The sequence below is a fragment of the Leuciscus leuciscus genome, assembly GCF_965113295.1.
Source record: "Leuciscus leuciscus genome assembly, chromosome: 21".
Taxonomy (NCBI): domain Eukaryota; kingdom Metazoa; phylum Chordata; class Actinopteri; order Cypriniformes; family Leuciscidae; genus Leuciscus; species Leuciscus leuciscus.
In genome coordinates, this window is record NC_138745.1 from 12,614,743 (window position 1) to 12,638,980 (window position 24,238).

General features: G+C 36.4%; 1 protein-coding gene across 1 annotated transcript; it reads left to right on the plus strand.

The window, feature by feature from the left end:
- The first annotated feature begins 1,112 nt into the window (after window positions 1-1,112).
- Window positions 1,113-22,974, plus strand: ppp1r16a (protein phosphatase 1, regulatory subunit 16A). Its single transcript, XM_082152769.1, has 11 exons — window positions 1,113-1,474; window positions 12,095-12,575; window positions 13,982-14,052; window positions 14,763-14,908; window positions 15,012-15,115; window positions 16,311-16,435; window positions 16,513-16,638; window positions 18,606-18,681; window positions 18,760-18,889; window positions 19,224-19,386; window positions 20,870-22,974. The coding sequence occupies exons 2-11, from the start codon at window positions 12,341-12,343 to the stop codon at window positions 21,353-21,355; spliced, it is 1,662 nt and encodes a 553-aa protein (XP_082008895.1). The 5' UTR covers window positions 1,113-1,474; window positions 12,095-12,340; the 3' UTR covers window positions 21,356-22,974.
- Window positions 22,975-24,238: the final 1,264 nt, after the last annotated feature.

Below are 24,238 nucleotides of genomic sequence, written 5' to 3' on the forward strand. Positions count from 1 at the left end.
GGTGTGCCAATAGTAAGGAATAAGAAACAGTCCATTTACAATTACAAGTCACCATAATGCATGACTATAACAGTAAATATTAGGTGTGCTGATGGTTACGGTGGTAATAAACTTTTCTATATATTTATAAGCTTTCTACAGGTCTTTAAATTGACTAAATATTATATCTTTGAGCATTTTGTTGAATTTGGATGGTTACATCTGCTACAGTATACAGACTTCATATTAAGAGTGATGACACTATAGGATGTCCCTTGCATAAAATGTTCATTCTTTTCCTCAAAGATCTCAAAATTCGAGAAATATCATAAGATTTTGAGCATCGTGTTGACAATGGAGGATGCTTGCGACTCCAAGCGGCTACAGTAGAATGTCTTCTGGCAAAGGCTATTTGTAACGACACAAAACGATATTTCTCTCCGTTATCTTCACAGTCATGATTTTTTATGGTAACACCCCCAGTTTTTAACGCGTTGCAAACAAAGGCTATTTCACCCAAAATGAAAATTCCAAAAGTATTTCCAAAATTCTGTAATTTTTACTCTCCCTAAGTTTTTTCAAACCTGTATGAGTTTTTTCTTTTGTTGAACACAAAATAATATATTTTAAAGAATTTTGCTAACCAGACAGTTGATGGTATAGGCTTAATTGACTTCCACAGTAAGAAAAAAAAAAAGTCTGTCAATGGCTACTGTCACACTCTTTACACTGTTCACTCTTTAAAATATATTATTTTGTTCAACAAAAGAAAGAAACTCATAAAGGTCTGGAACAACTTGAGGGTGAGTAAGTGACAAAAGTTTCATTTTTGGGAGAAATATCCCTTTAATAAACAAACAGGGGGCGCTTGACGGCTCAGATGGCATTATTCCCAATGAGAGCCATTCACATCTCAGGACGTCTTTTGTCTTATTAGGAATTTGAACACACACAAAAAATACATTTGTTAAACCACTGTGCAAAGGATTGCTGTCTGACATAAATAAAATTCCGCCCAGCTATCTCTATAAAATGGTTAAACAAAAATCGCTATTTGATAATCATAACGAATGTGATTGGTTCAACTTGACCTGCGCTGAAAAAAGTAACAGGTATCACGGAATAACGCTGTCTATTGCAACATCGGAGATCTGGACCAGAAGTTACACCTGAACAATAACACTGGCACAGAAATTTAATTAGAAATATACTCCGAAGCGATAAAATAGAATCATTATTTTTCAGACCAACCCGCCCATTTCTTAAAACCTTAAAGGCTTTGCCAGCACATTCCCTTTCTGTGCAAACTCCCAGTGTGTGTGTGTTAGTGTAGCGCCGACTGTCGGGATGCGTTGAGCGAGTAGACGGACCAAAGGGCGCAACGGCTGTTATGGAGTGTCATGTTTTATTTCATTTATCCCAAAAGCTGACGAAAAGGATTTAAACGTGATCAGACGGACATGAATTTACCGATTGAGTTCAGCTGAAGCAACAGGTGAGAAAGAAGCGTTGTGACATGACAAACAGGTGGTCAAATGACAGGTGTGTGTACTCAGGTGCGTTCACAGGCCACTGACACACACATTAAAATTAACGCTAAAATGGCTTTATTACTGAATGACTGATTCAATACAATGATCAGGTATTCTTGTATCGGTTTTTTTTTTTTTTCGTATGAGGGATGAAGTTGGAATGAACTCTGGTCTTCAGACAGGTTAGCATTATGCTAGTAAACAGGAAATAGAACATTTCGAATAATGTTTTTTTTTAACATGGTCCTTCGTATTACCACGTTTTCGACATGGTAGATAGTGTTGCCATTTTTTATTTATTTTTTATTTTTTATTTTTTAAAATAGTAGCCTACCACTCTTGCCCCCTTGAAGTAGCATGGTAGCCTAATGTCAGTTCTTGAATGTATGGTAAGCCTTCATTACCATGGTATACCAAAGTACCATGCTTTTGGCATAACCAAGCATTGGCTTGTAATGGTTGGTTATACTCATATTCATAGGTTTTCGATTAAATTCAAAAGCAGTTATTGCAAATTCATAACGATTCACTTCGATTCGTAATGAAATGAGATAAGAATATAAATTAAAATAATTGTTAAATACTTTGTGTAGTGTATTTTAAGCAAGAAAAAGAAGGAAGGCGAATTACTGCCCCAACAAACAGTCATCTGAAAGGAAACATTCTAGTGGAGACTTTGAATAGCCTATCTGTGCACTGTGCCAATCACATTTTCAGCTCTGCTTAACCAGAACAAATATAGGCCTACCACATTTCACTAGGAAATTCCATGATTTTTTTGGGAAGGATTTATTTTATTTCCATTTTATTTATTTATTTTTTGGCCTGGAACCTGCAATATTAGAAATGGGTTTTCCATGACAATGGGAACCCTGAGTCAGTAAACTAATCTAGATATTATAACAGCAGCACCATGAGTAACGTTGATTCATCATCAGTGTTTATGTTGAAAGGATTTGTCAATGTAAGGTTTATGTTTAAGGTTTATATTAGGTCTCCGACATGACAAGAAATCTAAAATGATCTTGCCTTTACTCATTTAGCAGACATTTTATACAGCAATGTATCATATTCAGCAATATGCGCTTGTCTTAGGCTTAGTGCCATGATACTGAAATTTTAGTTGTCCTATACCTATACCTACTTTGATACCAAAAAGTGCTATTGAACAAATGCCTTTGAACTTTTTAAAGGTAAATATTAATGTAAATAAATTAATATTAGTAAAGAGTACATAACTTCGTGGCATGAAAAAAGACAAATGGATGGCAATAATTGCACAAAGAAACAATTAAAAGCAGTGGAACAAATAGTGCCCGCTAGAGCTGCATGATTCTGGATAAATTGAGAATCACAATTTTTTTCTAAAATATTTAATTATTTTGAATAACTTCTTTTTTTAAAATTGGTTTGTTATGAATGTTTCAGTGACTCACTCATAAAGACTTCACTTGTTTCATTACTGGATGAATCAATGTTTTTGAACTTATGTTTGAATGAATGATTCAATGACAAATACATTTTTAACAGTCACTTGTCGCCACCTACTGGTGTAACGATGTAATTGATACAGTCTTTATTTGTTAGTTTCAAATGGTGATTTACTCTATTTTGATTGCTACTGTAGTCATCAGTGTTTATATCCTTACTATAAACTTTTACCCCAGCACTTTGGTGATAATTTGAATAACTGAAACAGAAATAATGATACTATGTGGTTTAAAAGACTGATTGGGAAGCTGTTAAATACTTTTTTGAAACAACTGCTCTCTGGGTCAATGTTGGCTGTGATCGTACTTGTCAAAATAATTAATATACAGTCGAATCGTTGTCATGTGAGTTTGTGTGGGTGTTTGAATCGAGATCGCAATCTTTTAACTATTAATCGTGCAACTAGTGCCCGCCATCTTTCACGATCAGTATTCAGACAAGCAGTGTGAATAAGATTCAAGAGGTTTTTGTCTGCTCACACGCAGCCACACACAGCTGCATATAGGCCTATATTAGAAGTTCCCAGAAATATTGTCCAGTTCGTCCCAAATCAGCCCAGGGCTAAGTCTGGAAATCTTCTCTTCTAAGGCAGTTCTGATACTGTCTAAACTGTTTTGAGTCATTATCTTGCTGTACAATGAACCCTTGTGCAGCTAGTCTTGGAAAGTGCCTTTGTACCTGGTTGCAAAAGAAACACCAGGTGCTGCTCCCTCTCTGATAGATAGTGGGAGTGGGAGATAATATATACGCGTATGAGCGTGTTGAGATAGGGTGCAGTTCTAGTGGCAGCATGATTGAAGATCAGATATGCTGCTGTGTTCTGGATCATCTACAGAGGCACCTTGAAGGCTGTCCAACAGAGCATTACAGCAGGTCAGAGTTGAAATGAGAAGCACTTGGACATATTCAGTCGGGAACAGAGGTGGGACATAAAAAATGGATGTGCAAGATCAATGGGCCATCCTTACGCCTGTTTCACACATACTCCGTTTGCAGTGCATATTTCCCGTGCCCATGTTAACAGAACAGCATTCTGTTATAAATACACTCGCAGTACATTAATTCATCTGTTCAAATATATCATCTGTAAAGCTGTTTAAATCAGCATTTTTACAGTCAGAGTTGTTTTGGTTATGTTGTTATGCTGAGAGTTGAAAATTGAATATAAGTCCCGTTCACTATTTTAAGTGCCTTACTGTAACTATAATGATCTTTGCTCTTTAAAAAGTTTTTGTCAATCAACATTACAATTTCTGTCGATTGAGCTTGTACTGAACCTAGAATATTTTTTAGCTGTTGAAAATATATGCTGTATGTGGGCGTTTTCATAATGCTGTTCTCAATAAAGTGACAGACTGTGTTTGACATTGAATTCTTCAAAATATTTACTGCACGTACTATAGCCTATAATGTATACTACTTCCTGATGTTTTTAAAACGAATAGTATGTTTCAATGTGATGTAGTATGCAATGATAAATGTTTCAAACAATGTGCTACATTGTCACTTGACCTCAAATCGTTGGTATTGAGTCATCTCAAAATATTTTTTAATTCAGTTTTATGTTGAAATGTTTGTATTTTTAGCAGGCAGATCAAACTATTTAAAGAGATCAAGAGATTAAAAATCATGGATGACATAACACTTTCGGTTGATTAGCAAAAAGAAGTAAAAGCAGTAAGAAAGAACAAAGAATTTAGAATGTGTTCTATACTAATCTTTTTAATTACAACAGCTGTACTATTATTACTTATAGTGAACTTCTGTTATTGTCATTAAACTGTGATATTCCTATATCACGCTATCTCAGTGAGTGAGATCTGTATGGTCAGATGGCAAGTGTCTGACATTAAAGCATGTGACATGCTTTTCGTTTGGCTCTTGCTGTGAATGAGTCTTTATACTGCTGTGCTGATCCTGTCCAGAACATTTGGATTAGGAGAACTTCTCACTCTTGCTGTTCTGCCTCTAAATCTGCTTAGTGCCTATGAATAATGAATCTCTTTGCTTGGTGGTTTACTCTTGTATTAAAACTGGGCTCAAAAGGAGCTGGCTTATCACGTGCATACTTACTGTGTTTTTTTTATTTTTATTTTTTTTACATTTGTCAACAATACAACCTCTGAAAACTTTTTAAATTAGGGCAACTACACCTGTAAAATGCTTCTTCTAGAGGAGCCTTGTTAAGTCACCCCCTTGAAGTGAGTGAACATTTTTATTATGCATCTGTTGTAGCTTTGTCTGGCTGTTATCAGCACCAACTTTTACCATCTCAGATTCACACCTTACACACGTGTCAAGTCAAGAACGCAAACCTTGAAATAGGGTCCAAGGTGCAAGCCTTGAAGAATTTTATATATATATATATATATAATGACGGCGTGCATATTATGTGTTTAGTCTATAGGTATGCACGTTTGAATATATATATATGTGTGTTATATATGTTTCTTTACAAATTGATCACAACAAATTACTTGTCTGGCCTTAAAAACGTATAATACAGAATTATTTATCGCTTCCGAGTAGCCATGTGAACGGTAACTATTTTGACCGTTTTATCTGTATAGTGGTAAAGGGAAGGGAAGGAGGTCTTCACAGGGGAGCGATTAGTTGACACTTCAGGGCTGTGTTGTCGTCGGGTGCAGGCGCAGGTCCTTCATCAGATCTGGATACGGCCTGGATACGGCGGACTGCGGTAAACCTCGGGATAAACAGAGAGACTAATATTAGCGTAGACGCCATTCTTCTTATGATGTAACGAGTACATCAGGATTTATGGGGAGTGTTCTGTTCTCGGTTGAATTATAGAAGTTTCTAATGTGTTATGTGTATGCTAGGTCAAAGAGATGTGTTTTTAGTCTAGATTTAAACTGACAGAGTGTGTCTGCTTCCCGGGCAATGTTAGGAAGATTGTTCCAGAGTTTTGGTGCTAAATAGGAAAAGGATCTACCGCCAGCAGTTGATTTTGATATTCTAGGTATTATCAACTGGCCTGAATTTTGAGATTGCAATAGACTTGAAGGAATATAATGCATTAAAAGCTTGCTCAAGTACTGCGGAGCTAAACCATTTAGTGCTTTGTAAGTAATCAGTAATATTTTAAAATTTATACAATGTTTAATAGGAGCCAATGCAGTGGCATTGTACTTCCTGAGTACTAGTAAGAACTTGAGCTGCTTATTAAGCGTGTTTATTTATTAAGCGTGCAGGGCAACCACCCATAAGAGCATTACAATAATCTAGCCTTGATGTCATGAACGCATGAACTAATTGTTCCGCATTTGTCATTGAGAGCATATGACGTAATTTAGTTATATTTTTAAAATGGAAGAATGCGGTTTTACAGATTCTAGACATGTGACTTTCAAAATGAAAGATTGGTATCAAAGAGCAGACCCAGGTTCCTAACCGACGACGAAGGTTTGACAGAGCAGCCATCAAGTGTTAGATAGTATTCTAGGTTATTACTTGAGGACGTTTTTTGTCCAATAATTAGAATCTCTGTTTTTTCAGAGTTAAGTAGTAGGAAATTACTAGTCATCCAGTTTTTTATATCAACTATGCATTCCATTAATTTGGTGAATTGGTAAGTTTCGTCAGGGCGTGAAAGAAATATAGAGCTGAGTATCATCAGCATAACAATGAAAACTAGTGCCATGCTTCCTAATGATATCTCCTAAGGGTAGCATGTACAGAGTGAACAGCAACGGTCCTAGTACTGAGCCTTGTGGTACGCCATACTGAACTTGTGATCGATAAGACATCTCTTCATTTACTGCTACAAACTGATAACGGTCAGTTAAGTATGATTTAAACCATGCTAATATAATTCCACTAATGCCAACATAATTTTCGAGTCTATTTGAAAGAACGTTGTGGTCAATAGTATCAAATGCAGCACTAAGATCGAGTAACACTAATAGAGAGATACAACCACAATCGGATGATTAGAGCAAATAATTTGTGACTCTAATGCGAGTGTTCTCAGTACTATGGTATGGTCTAAATCCTGACTGGAAATCCTCGCAGATACCATTTCTTTCTAAAAAGAAACACAGACGAGAATACTGCCTTTTCTAGTATCTTTGACAGAAAAGGTAGATTCGAGATTGGCCTGTAATTGACTAATTCTGTAGAATCAAGTTGCGTTTTTTTAACAAGCGGTTTAATCATAGCCAGCTTAAAAGTTTTTGGTACGTATCCTAATGACAAAGATGAATTAATGATATTAAGAAGAGGATCTATGACCTCTGGAAGCATCTCTTTCAATAGCTTTGTCGGTAAAGGGTCTAACATACATATTGTCGATTTAGATGATTTAACGAGTTTAGAAAATTCTTCCTCTTCTATAGCAATGAATGAATCGAATTTTTCCTCAGGGAGACTACAATGCACAGTCTGATGCGATACTGTAGTAGACGGTTGCATAGTTATAATTTTCTCCCTGATATTATCAATCTTGTAAGTAAAGAAGTTCATAAAGTCATTACTGCTGTGCTGCTTGGAAATGTCTGGGGTTGAAGCTTTATTTTTCGTTAATTTAGCCACTGTTTCAAATAAATACCTAGGGTTTTGTTCATTTTCTTTTAATAGGGTTGAAAAATAAGCAGATCTAGCAGTTTTTAAGGCCTCTCTGTACTTTAAAATCAATTGTAACTGGAAGCCAGTAAAGACCTGAGGACTGGTGTGATTTGGTGGTGTTCTGTTCAGAATCCGGGCAGCAGCGTTCTGTATAAGCTGGGCTATTGCTAGGGTAATCGGGGATGTTATTGCTGTGGGCCCTCCTTAGTTGAAATCACAAAATGTTAGATTTTGGCATTAACAAGTGCGTGTGAGACAGAGTGAACGTGGGTTTATGCAGATGTATTTGGAGGTTATATGTTTTGCTTAAGAAGATAAGTTGTCATTCCCTCAACATATATTTTGGACCGACCTGCTTCAAAATCATTCTCACTATTTGGTGCTTATTGTTTTGCAAAATGTGAGCTGCGGAAAGTTTGAAGAGTATTAAAATTTGTAATATACCTGACAAATTATTGTATTAAAAATAAATTGTCCAACTTATTTCGCAATGTCAAGTTTTTTTCCCAATATCGTGCAGCCCTAGTTGTGACTTATTTATATTGTTTTTAAAGTGAGTGATGCCTTAAAATATTTGTTTGCCCTATTTATGTCTGGCTGAATTTATTCTGGACTTAGGAACCGTCTTTAAAGTGAATGATGGCCTTAAATTATCTACTTCTTCTTTTTTAGAGTAACCGGCTCAAAAATAATTGTTAGTTGCAGTCTTAATTGCTTACTGTATACTTCACTCTTGACCCAGTGGGCACCTAAACCAGCAACATTTACATGTGCAAAAATGGATTTGCCAAGTGATGTGCGCCTCACCACTGGTGCGCCTCACCACTGGTGCTACTTCACCACCACAGTGGGACAGTTGTAACGGTTTCTGGCACATTCCCCTACCTCTAGGGCTCTAAGGCAAAATTGGAAATTAGCTTATTATAGCATATTCTTATATTATATTATAGCATGATTCTAAATATTTTTGTTCACATCCTCATTGTACATATAACCTTAAACTAAGGCACATACACATACACATACACATACACATACACATACACATACACACACTCACACAAATGTTTCTCTCCTTTGCATTTAACCTCTGCTCTAGCTTGTTTCCTTGTTTTCTAATAAACCTGACTTTGTACACTGAATATTGTTATTTATTACCGGATCTAAATTTCATCTCCAGAGGCTTCCTCAGCACTTGTATAGCTACACAGTGATGCAAACAGTAACAATGGCTAGGGCTGCACGATTAATCGTATTTTAATCGCGATAACGATATCTGCCTCTCTCGATTAATAAAAAAAAAATCGGCATGATATTTGCCTGCTCGTTTTACAGGCTACGTTCAAATTACTGTTATGTTAATAATAATAATTAATTATTTTATTTTATTTTATTGTAGACTATATCTGGAGCGAAAAAAAAAAATCGTCATGATATTTGCCTGCTCGTTTTACAAAGGCTACGTTTAAATTACTGTTATGTTAATAATAATAATTAATTATTTTATTTTATTTTATTGTAGACCATATCTGGAGCGGAAAACAAAATCATTTAATTTGACCTCAGAACTCAGAGTTTGCATGCATTTGTTTTCTCTGTCACTCATGGCAGGCTCAGAGAAATGTCCACTCAGAAGACAAGCAAGGTGAGGGAGTGTTTCGACTCAACATTCTTTTTTTTGTCATGTCAAACTGGCATATAACAATTAGGCTTGCTTTTAGGCTTGTTATAATAACGGTTTTGAGGGAAAATAGTATTTTATAAAAATTTTAAGGGGCACCATTATAATAGAAACTTACTTTACAACAACTGATCCTGTATCAATATCCTAACGAATAGAATACTCCTAAATAATGTATAGTTGCCTGTACTATCAAGCTTTTCTTCTATTTTGTCCACCTGCCAGCCATGTGTAAAGTTATTTTTCATACCTGTATTTTTCATATTGATATACCTTTTAGTTTTAGGAGTTCTGTTTATAATAGGCTATTGAGTTTGTACTTATTGGTCCTGCACTGCGTTGATTCAGTGGATTTTAATAAATATGTAGATGTACTTATTTTGCAGTTATTAGTGAGTGAGACTCGGTCTCTCTTCCTCATTTTTTGCTTTGTTGAGGCATCACTGAATGAAAGTCCGTCCAATAACTTTTGTGTTGCTTGCTTTGATGATCATTAATTTCACCTAAATAGTGAAGGTAAATTTGATTTATTTTTAAGTGAGCACAGCATGACCTAAGGGAGTGTTTCTTAACTTAAAAAAATATATATATATCTTTGGTACACCCACAGCCCCACCAATACTTACCCCTTCATTGACAACAAACCAACAAGAAATGTGTGCCTTTTAGGGATGCATGATATATCGGCACATTATCAGTTATCGGTTGGTAATTTGTCATATCTGTATTTCATTTTACATGAGACTAACATAATGAACAAGTAATCTGATGTATCTGTCATTAAATTTCACCCAAATATATTAAAGACCCCCTGTGGTGAAAATCAAGTTTTAATGTTGTTTTTATGTCTATGTGGTGTTTTAATATGCTTTAGACAAACCATGGGCAAAATCATAAGTCAACACCATTTTCTCCTTAAAACTGCAGTGAATTAAAGACCGTCTCAAAAATGTGGTTGTTGAAATCAACAGTGTTTCTTACACCACAAACTACCTTGTTGTGCTGGCTGGCTTTAGCTTATTAAGTAGAAACCAGGTTATCTCGGTATATTTTTCTGTTGATATGAAACATTTAGCAATATAGCCAGTGAATTATGTATATCACGATGTTAAGATGAACTATATGCCTTTCTCCACTTACATTCTGAGTTTTTAAAAGTGTTTCTAAGTATACTGATTTTTAGAAGGCAGCTGTCTGACTCTGAGCTTGTGAATGGGAAAATGTTTTGTGTAACATTAGCAACACATTAGTAGCTGATTGATAATGTAGTCAAGCCAAAAAGGCTAATCATATTAATTACTGCTACGACAGCTACGTTGTAAAGAGCGATACAATGGTGCAGTGTTTACTACAGTAAATTTGACACGAGTGTGACTGAGTGGAGGCGGGGCTAATTTGCATATTCATGGTTTGCATGTACTAAGTGAAGCAAGGGTGTAGAGTTACATTCAAGCTATTTTAAGGCATGACGAATTTCACAGGAAAAAAAAACATTTGAATGTATAATTTTGGTGATCAAAGATAACTGTCACCCCCCTTTTTGAGAATGGACGTTAAAATGCACTATTCAAACTTAAATGGTTGTAATTCAAGAATGCTTTGGAATATAGACCCAAGTTTGGTCTTTAAAAAAACACACTCAGCAGATTATTGCTGAAGTGAAAACACTTCAAAAAATGAAAGTATGAAAAAGTAATGGAAGTTTTAACTTACAGTAAATCAAATATACGGTACTTAATATTTTTTCTTTTTTATAAAATATGTATTTTACATAATATTTTTTACTTAAGGGCTTAAGGAATACAACTATTGACTACATGGGAACTTTAAATATTCTTAGTTCCTGGAAGGCCAGCAGAGTCCTGCAGAATAAAGGTTCAACCCTAATTAACCGTACCTGATCCAGCTAATCAAGACCTTTAGGCTTATTTAAAAAACTACAGTTGGAGCGGGGTTGGAGCTAAAGGTGCGTTCACATCATGTCATGATTACTGCAATTATGTGTTTAACTCGTAGAAAAGAAGTGTTCATTTCCTGAGATTGTAATTGCAGCTTGTAACATGACCGCTGACCGCTGATTCATTTAGGCGTTGATAGCAGTGCTATAGAAACACATAAAGCCCTGTCCGAGGATGTGAACAGCTCAGAATATAACATCACGTGTTGTCATCTTGAGACTACTGTAAGTACGACATGCCGTGAACGCACGCAGCGTAAACTCTGCAAGGCTGTGGACAGGACAGTGGACAGTTGGCCCTTTTTAGGGGGGCTTCAGCCCCTAAATTTCTACCAAGCCACCCTAAAATAATTGTGATTAAATCTGTACATTAATTTATAATTGCCTCAGTCCCTTTAAATCACATAGAAAACGGCAGGCTTCAGCTCTTCCCCTTCTTTTAGTCAGCGTTATTCAGCATGAGCGTATTCCTTAATGCGGGAGCAATACAAGATAGTTTCCCATCGTCTGTAAGAAGTTTTTGCTAAGTTCATCCCTCCAGTTGTTTTCCTCCAGTGAATATTGAGAACTTAACACCCATGAAGACATGCTTGGAGAGCACATCTAAGCCTGTATAACTATTGAAAAACATGCATTTATTAAAGTTACTTATAAATGTGTAGTAAACTCATTCATTGGTTTATATCTCTTGAGATCTGTTCTCGAAGCTCCTTCCTTTTGTATTTTGAGTGGTAAATATGATCTCATTCAAACTAGTTTTATCTATAGCACAGTTCAAAAAGAATATTTATGCATCTTTCATTCTGTATTTTTGGTATGTAAATTCACTTAAAATGCAAGACATCAGAACTTTTCCCTCTTTCTTTGCAGAACTTGTCCTCCTGGTCCACATAGGAAAAGTTATCAAGAATATGGTCCGTCTTTGGTTGTCATCCACACCTCTTCATTATCCCATTGGATCTCGAGTTTGTATGCAGCTCTCATCAGGCACTTGGACATCAGAACTGCAGCTGTGAGAGAGTCGAATGTCTATGATAGGAGACAGCAGAAGGTCCAAGCAGTCTTCGTGGTGTCAGAAGGGACTGTGAAGACGTTGAGAGTCTTGACTTGGAAGATATGGCAGAGCATGCAGAGCTGCTAGCAGAAATGGCAACTATCGGCCGTCTTTCGGCCACTGAGCGCCTGAAGCAGGCACAGAAGAGACGCGTGCAGCAGCTGAAAGGCTGGGATCAGATGGACAAGGACAGTGCCCGTGGTCACAAGGGAGATGGGGTGAAGAAAAGCAGAAGGGTGACCTTCCACACCAACGTGACGTTACTGGAGGCTTCAGCCAGGAATGACATAGAGGAGGGTAAGAGTAGAGTAGCAATACTGCAAATCTCTTTCCCTTATTACAGTGGCTGTAGAAAGTCTACACACCCCTTTTAATAAAACTGCAGGTTCTTAAATGTAAAAAATAATCCAAGATAAATCTTGCTAGATCTTTTTTTCTTTTGCTAGATCTTCTCTGTAATGTGATATTAAAAGCAGTTATAAATTTAGTTTTTTAATGACCATTAAAAATGACCCTCCTCTTCCTCTCTCACCCAATGACACTGTTTCATCAGCTGTTAAATCAAGATTATACACTTTAACACAAGTTCAAAACAGCAAATCTTTAGTAAATAAAATCCTACTATATTTTCAACTGAAGTTGATTGGTATGCTATAAAGGCATTGTCCACACTAATACATTTGAAAACGCATCTTTTTCTCTCCATTTTGGTCTTCCGTCCACACTGAGACTGCGTTTTTGTTCTGCGAAAACTGAGCTTTTTTGAAAACTCTTTCCCAAGTGGACAAATTTGAAAACGCCATTTTTGCTTTTTAGTGTGGACTGTGAAAAGGGAGGTATTTAAAAATGATGATGCATGTTTAGTCATGTGACGCATATTCAACCAAAAGATATCTATGTTTATACCGGTATTGTGCCAGTTATGTGCTATTCACTTTCACAATCTTTATACAATCTTCATATCGCAGTCCTGAAAAGATGACAAAATTGTACTCGCAATTGCTGTCCTGTGGCAAAACATGTGAGCAGTTGCGTTTTAGACCAAACATATAATGAGTGTGACCTTGGACGCATCAGTGAATGGTGAGATATTTTGCTAAATAAAATGATTCAGCAGAAGAGAACTTTAGTATGTCTGTTCTTCTGTCTATATCAACTCTATGAGATTTTATAAGGTTTTATGCATGCGCAGTAAGGTGAATTTAGCTTTTTCCGATGTTTCAGTGTGGATGAGAGACTTTTGGAAAACGTTTGAAGATGCTAGTGTGGACGGAGAGCGTTTTGAAACGTAAATGCAGTTTTAAAATTTATCCGGATTAATTTAGACATAGCCAAAAATGTGAACATTTTAGTTTAATTTTTTTTTTTTTTTTTATGTCAAAATAATTTCACACATTGGGCACATTTTTGAAAATATGTTTTTTTAATATGTATATTTACAATTTGGTTTATAAACCATAATTACAAATTTCTAAATAGGTCCAAACAACCCTCTTGACTTCCTTTTGTATGGGGAAAAAACTTTTTAAGAAAAGACGATGCAAGTAAATGAAAATTCTGTCATTTACTCACATGAGGGTGAGTAAATTATAACAGAATAAAAATTTTTTGTTGGATGAACTTTCCCTTTCATATCATCATTTGTTCAAAATGTTTAGAGTTTGTAGGCTTGGTGACTTTAGAGCATTTGTGTCTGTTGGCAGTACGAGAGTTGCTGAATAATGGAGTCAGTCCAGACCTGTACAATGAGGACGGGCTCACTGCGCTACATCAGGTACACATTCATCGACACAAACAACACACATATACATAATCTGTGTGTATGTGACCATTAAGGTATTGCTGTGACAAAGCATCATTTAAATTTAGGAGCACAAGCAAAAATGTAGAAGTCAGAAACGAAATTTGGTGTAAGTCATGACAAAAGAGTTCACCTTCCCAGAAGTAATATTTTCAGTTAATTTGACTGACTAATTTGAGAGTTTCATCTTCTTTTCAATATAATTTTCACATAATGCAGTATCTGCATTCAAACTGATGCATTAATACTGCTATTATATTATTAATTAATACAATTATATTATATTTAAATACAAAAATATACACACTTAAAGGATTAGTTCAACCAAAAAGGAAGGATACGTGTACATTTCGTTCATTGGCATGTCTGTGTGAAAAAATGGAGGAACTGCGCAAATGTCGTGTACTGTGCAAAGAAAGAGATTTCAGTTTTGCAGTTATTTGTGAATTTTTGTCAAAACAAAAGTCTTGGCACCATCAAAATTAAAGTCTGCTTCAGACACTTAATGAACAGAAAATCATTGATTAAAAAAATGCCAAATATCTGCCGAAATATCAGCCTTATCAACCACTACACAAATCAACTATTTGGTTGTTGGAGGACTTGGCCGACTGTCTTGGCACATCCCTACTATTGAATCATGTTTTCTACAGCCAAGAATTCAGACAACTGTTTCTCCGCAGAGCTGCATAGATGATTTTTTGGACGTAGCTCGCTGTCTTCTGGACGCGGGCGCAAACGTGAATGCGTGTGACAGTGAGCTGTGGACTCCTTTACATGCAGCGGCCACCTGCGGGCACACTGACCTCGTCCAGATGCTGATAGAAGCGTAAGTCTCAGTTTATTTGTCATGCAGATCTTACTGCGTTTTGTCATACACAACTTTTATTCTTTAAAACTGTGACACAGACTGTCTGAGTTCATGTGTTTAGGGGTGCAGATCTGTTGGCGGTGAATGCAGATGGAAACATGCCGTATGATCTGTGTGAGGACGAGGCTACGCTAGAGCTCATAGAGATGATCATGGCAGAGCAGGGTGAGGGTTGCCTATAATTTACTTAATATTGAGCTAAATCAAACCTCTTATGTGCAGTGTTGATGGACATTACCTTTAAAAGATAAAAGCTCATAAACTAGTTATGTTTTACACTGTTACTTGGATAGAAATGCATTTAGAGTTGTCAAAAAGTACTGACTTTGGTACCAAGTCTGTACTAGCATTTTGAGCGCGGTTGAACAGATTCTTAAACACCTCTGATTGGCCATTGTGATGATGCGCTCAACATATGTTTCTGATTGGCCATTGCTTTGACGCGCTCAACATATTTGTCTGTGATTGGCTACAATGATCAACAATTACATTTTTGACGATCTTCATCGAACGCTTACAGAGATACACACAGGAGCATTTGAAAGCGGCGTCTTTAAGTGGATCCGTCTATCAGCGGCTATATTAGGGATCCGCTGATAGACGCCTGCTTTAAAACGCTTCCGTGTGTATCTGTGTAAGTGTTTAATGAAAAGCGTCAAAGATGTCATTGTTGATCATTGTAGCCAATCAGAGACATATATGTTGAGTACGTCAACACAATGGCCAATCAGAGGTGTTTAAGAATCTGTTCAACAGCACTCAAAATGCTAGAGGGAAATGTTGGTATTGCCAGACCCATATGTTTTTTGGAGTGTGTTGCAGCATCAAAATCAAAATTTACAAATACAATTTATTTGGCCAGTGAAAACATTGGATAACATACTTTTGTCAGTTAAATAAAGGTTAAAGAGAATTAACAAATTACAGATTTTTTATGTTATTGCATTTTACAAAATGTCCCAACTTTTCTGGAATTGGGGTTGTATTAAAACTAAAGATACATCTGTGTTGAGTGCACAGCTGGCAGAAAACAAGACGGACTCATGACACAGGCTAAATTTAATACCAATCTACACTGAGAACAAGAGGTTTGACACAGCAAAACTAGATTTTGCAACAGGTTACGTATTTGAAAAAGGAACTTTACGGTATGTTACGGATTTACAGCAAAATTCGATTGTATAGCACTTGCTACTTATAACTATAAAAGCACAGACCCAACTAAATCATAATTACTGTAACTGTTTTGTAGCATTTTAAACTGATGATTTTTATAGATTAGTTATTGCAGTCCAACACATTTAAACAGTGGTTTCCTAATCATCTCACATAAGTCTATTATCCATATGTTTTTAATTAGGGATTACTCAGGAGAGAATTGACGAATGTCGCGGAGCCAAGGAGAAAGCGATGCTGTCTGACCTCCGAGAGCTGGTGGCGAGCGGAGCTGATCTGAATGTGAAGGACGAGCATGGGGCCACTCTGGTGAGAGACCGCAGTGCATACAGACAGGACGATCATTTATAATATTGCAAAAACTAAAGTTCCAGTTCTCTGTGTAGCTGCATATAGCTGCTGCTAATGGATACATGTCAGTGGGGGAGCTGTTGCTGGAGCACAGGATGTCTCCTGACGACCGGGATGCTGACGGGTGGACGCCGCTCCATGCTGCCGCCTGCTGGGGACAGGTGAATACTGACACTCATGAGGGTTTATAGTCTGCAGCCTCTATAAAATCTAAATGTACCCCATTTGTTTTCTTAATGCATGTTACTGGTCTTATTGTAGTTTTTAAATATTTTTTTGTAAAGACCTTTAAGCAAAATATAAATATCTAGTTTTCATGCCGACTTAAATTATCTAAAATACACCATCACAAAGCAAAGTTTCATAGGGAGTAGTAAAGAGTTTGTGTGTTAACAGACACATTTTAACCATGGTGTAGAGAAATGACACAGTTATAACATCACATCTGAAATGTAAGAGAGGTATAAAATTTAAAAAAGGCCACTGTGAAGTCATGCTTGCGAAATGTGGTTTGGGTCGATCAGCTTCTTCACTTGTTCTCTGACTGTCATTATTGGATTTAGGGCTTGAACTGATATGGCAAAACTGATGGCATAGTTAGCGTAGTTATTACAGTAGTATTTCCAGTGCTGAAACGAGCCGGTTATGGTAAGAGTTACATTTCTGGTATGCTCTAAGCAGTGGACACATTTTTTTCTTATTTTTCTCCATTCTGCCAACTGATGGAGTTTTGGTTCCTTGCCACTGTTGCCTTTTTCCACCTTTTTTGCCATTGGCTTGGCTTGCTTAGTTGGGATCATTAAATTTAACATTAAATTTAATATTCAACAAGAATATTGATCTGCCTGCATTGACACTATTATACTTGCACTTTATTATAAGTGCATTATTATACTATTATATAGCTGGACGATGACATCACGGTTTATATATATATATATATATATATATATATATATATATATATATATATATATGTATATATGTATATGTATATGTATGTGACTTGACGAATCACAACAGACTGGGACCAGCTGGCCAATCAGAACAGACTATGCTTTTTTTGGAAGGCGGGTAAAAAACAACAACTGGTAAACACTCTCTGCTCCAACACACCTCTCTGTAATTTATGAAATGTTCCTGAAGATCTTAATTTGCTGATACAGATGTGTTTGATTAGGATTGGAGCTAAACTTTGTTGGAAGGTAGATCCCCAGGAACAGGATTGAGCACCCCTGCCTTAATACAACCTGCCATTAAAGGAAGGGTTGGCAAATTCAAACAGATTAGCAATAGTAAGATAGCTTTGAAAGCATAAGATCCCACCCTCCCTACAGTGCACTCTCCAAAGCCTTCCTTGAAAACACTACAGCATCTGCAAAGTGTCACGAAATGAGAGACAGCGTTAAATTACCTCATGTCTCAAAGCACATAACATTACAATAATAATGAACATAAACTACTTACTCTGTTTGTACCACCTGACTGCTGTAGATTAATTTCGCAATTGATAGTGTTGACATAGAAACGCATAAGTCTGAAGACGTGAACCTCTGTGAGTAGAACGTCACAGGTTGCCACCCTGTAACGATTACGGCATAGCGTGAACGCAGCATTAGCTCGTTGTTTTGGTTCAGGAGGCGGCTGCTGTTTGTCGCGATCAGTGACTGTCTTTCTGCATAGCCTTACTGAACGCGCTGATGATGTGTGATGTCTGCGCGAGGTATGGAAATGCATATGTTGACAGGTTTTTGGTCCTGTGACTTCCATAGAAGAGATATGTACATATTTTAGCATTTCGACCATTTATTGATCTATTATCGATTACTATCAGGATGTGAAGAGCGTTTCAACCAGTATAAAAAAAATTGTCTACCTTTTAACTGGCTATAACAACTAACCAATAATAGTTCATGACTGACAAATTAAGGAAAGGCTCTTGGCCTTAATTTAAATGTCCTGCCCCACCTTCTGTTTAGGAAGTAATAAATGGTAAACTTAGTCATTTCAAACATGTAATGGACCTTTAAATCATAAAACTGTTAGTTGAAATGATTATATTGACTTTAATGGCAAAATTGATGTTTATTCTTCCGTGATTGTCGTGTCCGTCTTTCTGCTCTTATAGATCCATATGGTGGAGTTGCTGGTGGCTAATGGTGCGAGTTTAAACGCCAAGTCTGAGCTGGACGAGACGCCTCTGGGTATACGACACATCCCACATTTTTGATCAGGAGTGACTTGGCAGGAGACTTCACGATACTACTTGTGTTGTTTTGCAGATGTGTGCACTGATGAGGAGGTCCGGGCCAAAATGATGGAGTTGAAACACAAGCATGATGCCATCATGAAGGGTCAGGACAAACACAAGAACACATTGCAGAGACGAGTGTCCAGCACGGGCAGCAGAGGGTGAGTACTAACAGCACAACAAAAGCATCTGCACTTGACAGCTTGCGACAGTGACAGTTGTATTAAAAATCGAACTGATTCCCCCTTTATATTTAAGAAGAAACTGTTACTACAGCATAAAAAATTATCATTTGTACCAGAGCATACATAAAAACCATGGAAACAGCCTTGCTGACTGTGATTGGAATCGCTCAGTTGCTGTTTCGTTTACAATGGAATGCTGTAGTTGGTATTTTTCATGATTAGATTATGCCCATTGTGATGCCCAATATACAGTTAATAATGATGATATAAAGAACCCCTCTGAAACAGTGTGTGTGAATTGTGTTTACAGTAAAGTAGTGAGGCGCAGCAGTGTGAATGAGCGCAGCAGTCTGTACCGCAGAGAGCATCAGAAGGAAGCCATGGTGTGGAAAGAGAGAGGAAGACAGACAGATGCTCTGGATGATGATGAAGACAGACAGACGGATGCAGAACTGAACCTGCACGCTGCACTGGTGAGAAATGGGCTTATTCAGTGTTTAAAACCTTCTGAAATATGAAATATGACAGTTTGGGAACACTCTAAGATCATGGTTTGGGAAGATCATGGTTATTAAAAAAAAGAAGACATTATTCTTTTTGGTTACTTTGGTCTTATTACTATTAAGACAAAATACGTTTTTTTAATTTTGAAAATGCAGCTTGAAAGAAAGGAAGATGTCGCATTTTGACCAGATTTCAAAATTGTATAGATCTGTTTGTCGTCTGCATAAAAACGTTGATTGGGGCCAAGTGATCAAGATGAAATTAAAGACAAAAGAAAAGAGCTTTATCAAAATATTACAGAGGGGTACAATGAAAGAAGCATATACAGATGTACAGATGTTTTAAATATTTATCTCCTAGGTCCCCTTTAGTCCACTTTCTAATAAAAATGTATGTTTATTCTAAAAACTCCTACACCTTCTATGGACCGTTTGCACAGTTGTCAACTTTGCAAATCTAGTAAAGGTTTTCATATCTATGTATTTTTTTTAAAATGTTGACATCTTTCTCTCTTATGACCAACGTAATCAAATTTTAAATTGTAATAATATTTCACGATTACTTTTGCTTCACTTGCCTCGATTCTTCACAATCCGCACGATTCGTTTACGATTCAGAGGGTAACGATTTGATACAATTCTCAGTCCATCTTTTCCTTCAATTCTTTTATTAATAATAATTACTATTCAGAATACTATTAATAATCACAATGTAGTTGCTTTTCTATTTTCTATTTCTTATTAAAAATAAGACAAAAGATGCAAATAACAAACAGGATTATGAATTATGTTTGCAGATATATTTAGGAAATATGATTTTCTCTGAAAAAAATGCTATAGCCAGTTATTCTACTTTGAAATGTGCGTTCTGTGTCGGAATGTCTGTTTTTGTTTGGGTCTGTTATCCTGCCCACTGCCAATTTACCCAGTAGTATTTCGACACACTGATAATAAGACCTAATGCACAGATCTTATATAATGTTAGACATCTTTTTTCCCCCAACTGGTTATGTTCACTTTAGACATTTACATTTAATCATTTAGCAGACGCTTTTATCCCAGGTGACTTACAAATATGGAGAGCAATAGAAGCAATTAAACTAACAATAGGACAACAATATGCAAGTGCTGTGACTCTTCTCACTTTAGTCTAACGCAGTATACATAATTTTTATAAATGGATATAGATTTAAAGAGAAAAGAAAAGAAAAGAAAAGAAAGCGTTAGTATTAATGGATCAAGTGTTGCTGAAAAATTTGCATCTTCAGCCTGCTTATGGCTATTTTTAATTTAATGATTGCATGAAAAATAGAATGATTGTGTAAATAGCGACCTGATCTTGTGTTTGAGAGCCTCTATTGAGCTCAGGAATGTGTTTGTGTCTTACATATAGATATATAGATTTGACCATCCTTGGTGAAATTTTCTTGTACTTTTCCCTCCTTCACTTTAGGTGTCCGGCACTAATGCCACCCCTGTTCCTCCATTAGAGGTTGTCGAGGTGGAAAATGGAGCTCAGGTTTTGGGGAATGGCAGCACAGCATCCTTTTCTTCCTCGCTTCCTGGAGAACTCCAGGGCGGGGGGCGCAGGGATCGCAGCGCCTCCTATCAGCTCACTCCGGATTCGGATGCTACCGGCGGGGACAGCATGAGCAGAGAGAGATCTCACCACACGCTCGCAGATCTCAAGCGGCAGAGAGCTGCAGCTAAACTACAGAAACACCCAGCACCTCCTTTACCCCTGTCTGCAGGCCCTCAGGATGAGCTCGTCCCTGAAGGACCCCAAGGGCCACTGGAACCCCCTGAATCGGTACAGCAGGATGCATCCCCCAATGCAGTGTACTTTACCAAAGCTAGTGGAGATCCACCTCTACTGAAGCTGAGAGCACCAGAAGAGGACACGACTAACACAAAAGAGCCGTGCTGTGGACTCATGTAGAAGCAGCAAATGAACACGTTTGGCTTCATATGATCGCGCAGTTCTTATGTGCTACATGGACGAACTAAAAATATCAGGCAGGTATGTGGAAATGAGTTTTTATGTCCAAGTCAAGCTTTCTCTCATGGATTGAGTGAACTCACATTTTCAACACTAATATAAATAATAGCACCTAGGAATAATGACAGACTACACAGCTTCTTGATTGAATAACACGTGAAGAAATAAGAAGAAGAAAAAAAGAGCCCATGTTTTCAAAACTTACATTATTTTCAGTATTTCACTCTATTATGCTAATCCTTTTATTTTATTTAGTTGTTTTGGTCATTAAAGTTTCAAAGGCTCTGTTCAATACAGAAAAAAAACCCGACACAGCACTTTACTTGACCAAACTTTCAGCAATCTTAATAACTTTAATAGATATATGTACTATGTAAAAGTATATTGGTACAAATAAGCTCATTTGAATTGCACTGATCAAAGTAAGTCATTTCATTAACCGTTCTTGCATTTTTAAGGGCTGTAATCTAACAACTAGTACGCTTGCACTTCAACACCTGGTTGCACCATTTGCTTGCTGCTCTCAAAACCCTCGAATCCAAGCTTCATGATGTTTATTGCCTTTGAGACTGAAGTTCTTAAGCTAATTTTATATTAATGTAAAAATAATCATTTAGAAATAAAAAGATGCACTAAGGTCAGTTTACCTTCAGATAGTTTGTTTACTTCAAACATAAACCATCTCATCTCTTATTTCTCTCTTTGTTTTAATGCATCAAAAAAAAAAAAAAAAAAAAAATCCAATTATGAAGTTAAGACTTTTTGGTCTGAACACCTTCTAGCCATTTCATTTTCCATGTAAAAAAACAAACAAAAAAACAGTTTAAAACTGGAAAATTATAATTCGGCTTGATTTTGAGTTTTTTGTTTGTTCATAAGTAAACGCATGAGTTTACAGCTTGAATATTTTATGCACACATGTGGACGGCACTGAAACACCGCTTTTCAATGGTCACCCGCTCCATCTCGCTTTACAATGATCATTTTAACAAACTTAAAAATGGTTGTAAACAGCCTACCTGAATCGTGTAGATAGAACTTGGATCTGGCGCTTTCATGTGTTTTGTCTCATATGTCATGTTTAAGGGGTCATAAAAACACTGGCAGAAAAAAAAATCTAAACCATTATGAGTGTTTGTGAATAGCCGGTGTTATATTTAACACATGCCTGAACATAACCAAGCACAACCATGAAAAGTGCCCAAAATGGCAGGAAGCTCTCATTCTGTGTTTTTTCCATGTGTCATAAACCCATATAGTCCCATGTGAATTTATGACCCATGTGAATTTATATTTGAACCCTAAACATGCCCAAGAAATTTATATTTATAATTATTATTATTATCATTTCTATGATTTTGAATAAAGAATTTTGTATAAGGAAAATGAGCGTATCTGCATATTCTATTCATCATTGTTTTAAACCAGAAATGAAATATAAATAATCTTTATGGTGTAAGTGACTGGTTTAAGTTGTTTAGTTATTTTTTTATTTTTTCATAACAGTGCAGGTTTAATTAGTTTATGCTCAAATGTTCAGTGAGATTTGAATAGAATGAGTGAAAGGGGTGGTGGTGGCGCAATGGATAAGACACATGCCTTTGGTGTGAGAGACCCGGGTTCGAATCGACTGTGAGACACCAATGTGTCCCTGAGCAAGACACTTAACCCCTAGTTGCTCCAGAGGCGTGCGACCTCTGACATATATATAGCAATTGTAAGTCGCTTCGGATAAAAGCGTCAGCTAAATGAATAAATGTAAAATGTAAATGTAAATGTGAAAGAAACACTAAGTTTTTGTTATGACTGGAAGAAATGGATGGATGATTTTCCAAATATCTTTAGCGTTTGCACTTTGAGCCTTAAGACTGTATTTCACAAGAAATAGTTCTATAGTAGTGCTTTATTTACAAGCAGATTTAACATCTAATAGTTTTGTGTAAATGACAGCCATTCTTTTCTTCAGGAACACACCTGCAAAGTCTTGCACCTTTTTGCACTTTGTTTACCTTTTCTGATCACATCAAGTGCTCTTGTTCTTTGCTATGATGCTCCAGTCTTAAAATGTAAAGAATGTGTGTCAGTGTCCTAAATGCAACTACAGAAGAGATTTGTTTTATGCAGTTTGGCTTTCCAATGTGTTTTACTAAAAAAAATTACATAATTTACTCTGTCTTACATGCATATGCATTACTTGTAAATCTCTGTTTTTCAAATTATGAACTGTAAAAATGGTTTCATGGATTTAATTGATTTTTGATTTATTTTTATTTAATGAACTTTGAACCGTTTGTGTGACATGTTTTAGATGTGTTAGGATATAGAGACTCAATGAAGAGCAGATGCTTAATGACATTATTGAGAGATTACATGAACTCCATGAATGTCAAACATTTCACATTTATCAAATATCTAGAAGCTTATCATGATAATTGGGGAATTACCTGAGCTTTATATTCTAGACAACTGTATAAAATTGATATTCTACAATGTGACGTTAACGTGGCACTAACTGGGTAACAAGTAACTGTAGGTTCAATTTGCATTCAAGTAACTGCAATGATCAATTTGGATGCAGAAGTCTGTATTTAAACTGATACACACTTTTTCAGGGATATTTTATTTGGGCAATTTTTATATATTTGAAATTAAAATATCTCTGGACTACGTAATCTGAACTCTACCACGAAACACGTGCAACATTTAATCTTGACATGCAGTGTTTACTACTGGACAGCACTTTTCACATTGTGAAATGCCTTAATTGTAAATGTCATAAAATCCGTTTTATACATGTTCCTTTTCTATGTCATCTACTTGATC

Bases quoted from the DNA above. Each gene is read 5' to 3' on its own strand.
- ppp1r16a (XM_082152769.1), top strand. From the start codon at position 12,341: ATGGCAGAGCATGCAGAGCTGCTAGCAGAAATGGCAACTATCGGCCGT. The intron at 14,053-14,762 runs GTACACATTCAT...GTTTCTCCGCAG, and splicing joins GGCTCACTGCGCTACATCAG to AGCTGCATAGATGATTTTTT. The intron at 15,116-16,310 runs GTGAGGGTTGCC...GTTTTTAATTAG, and splicing joins GATGATCATGGCAGAGCAGG to GGATTACTCAGGAGAGAATT.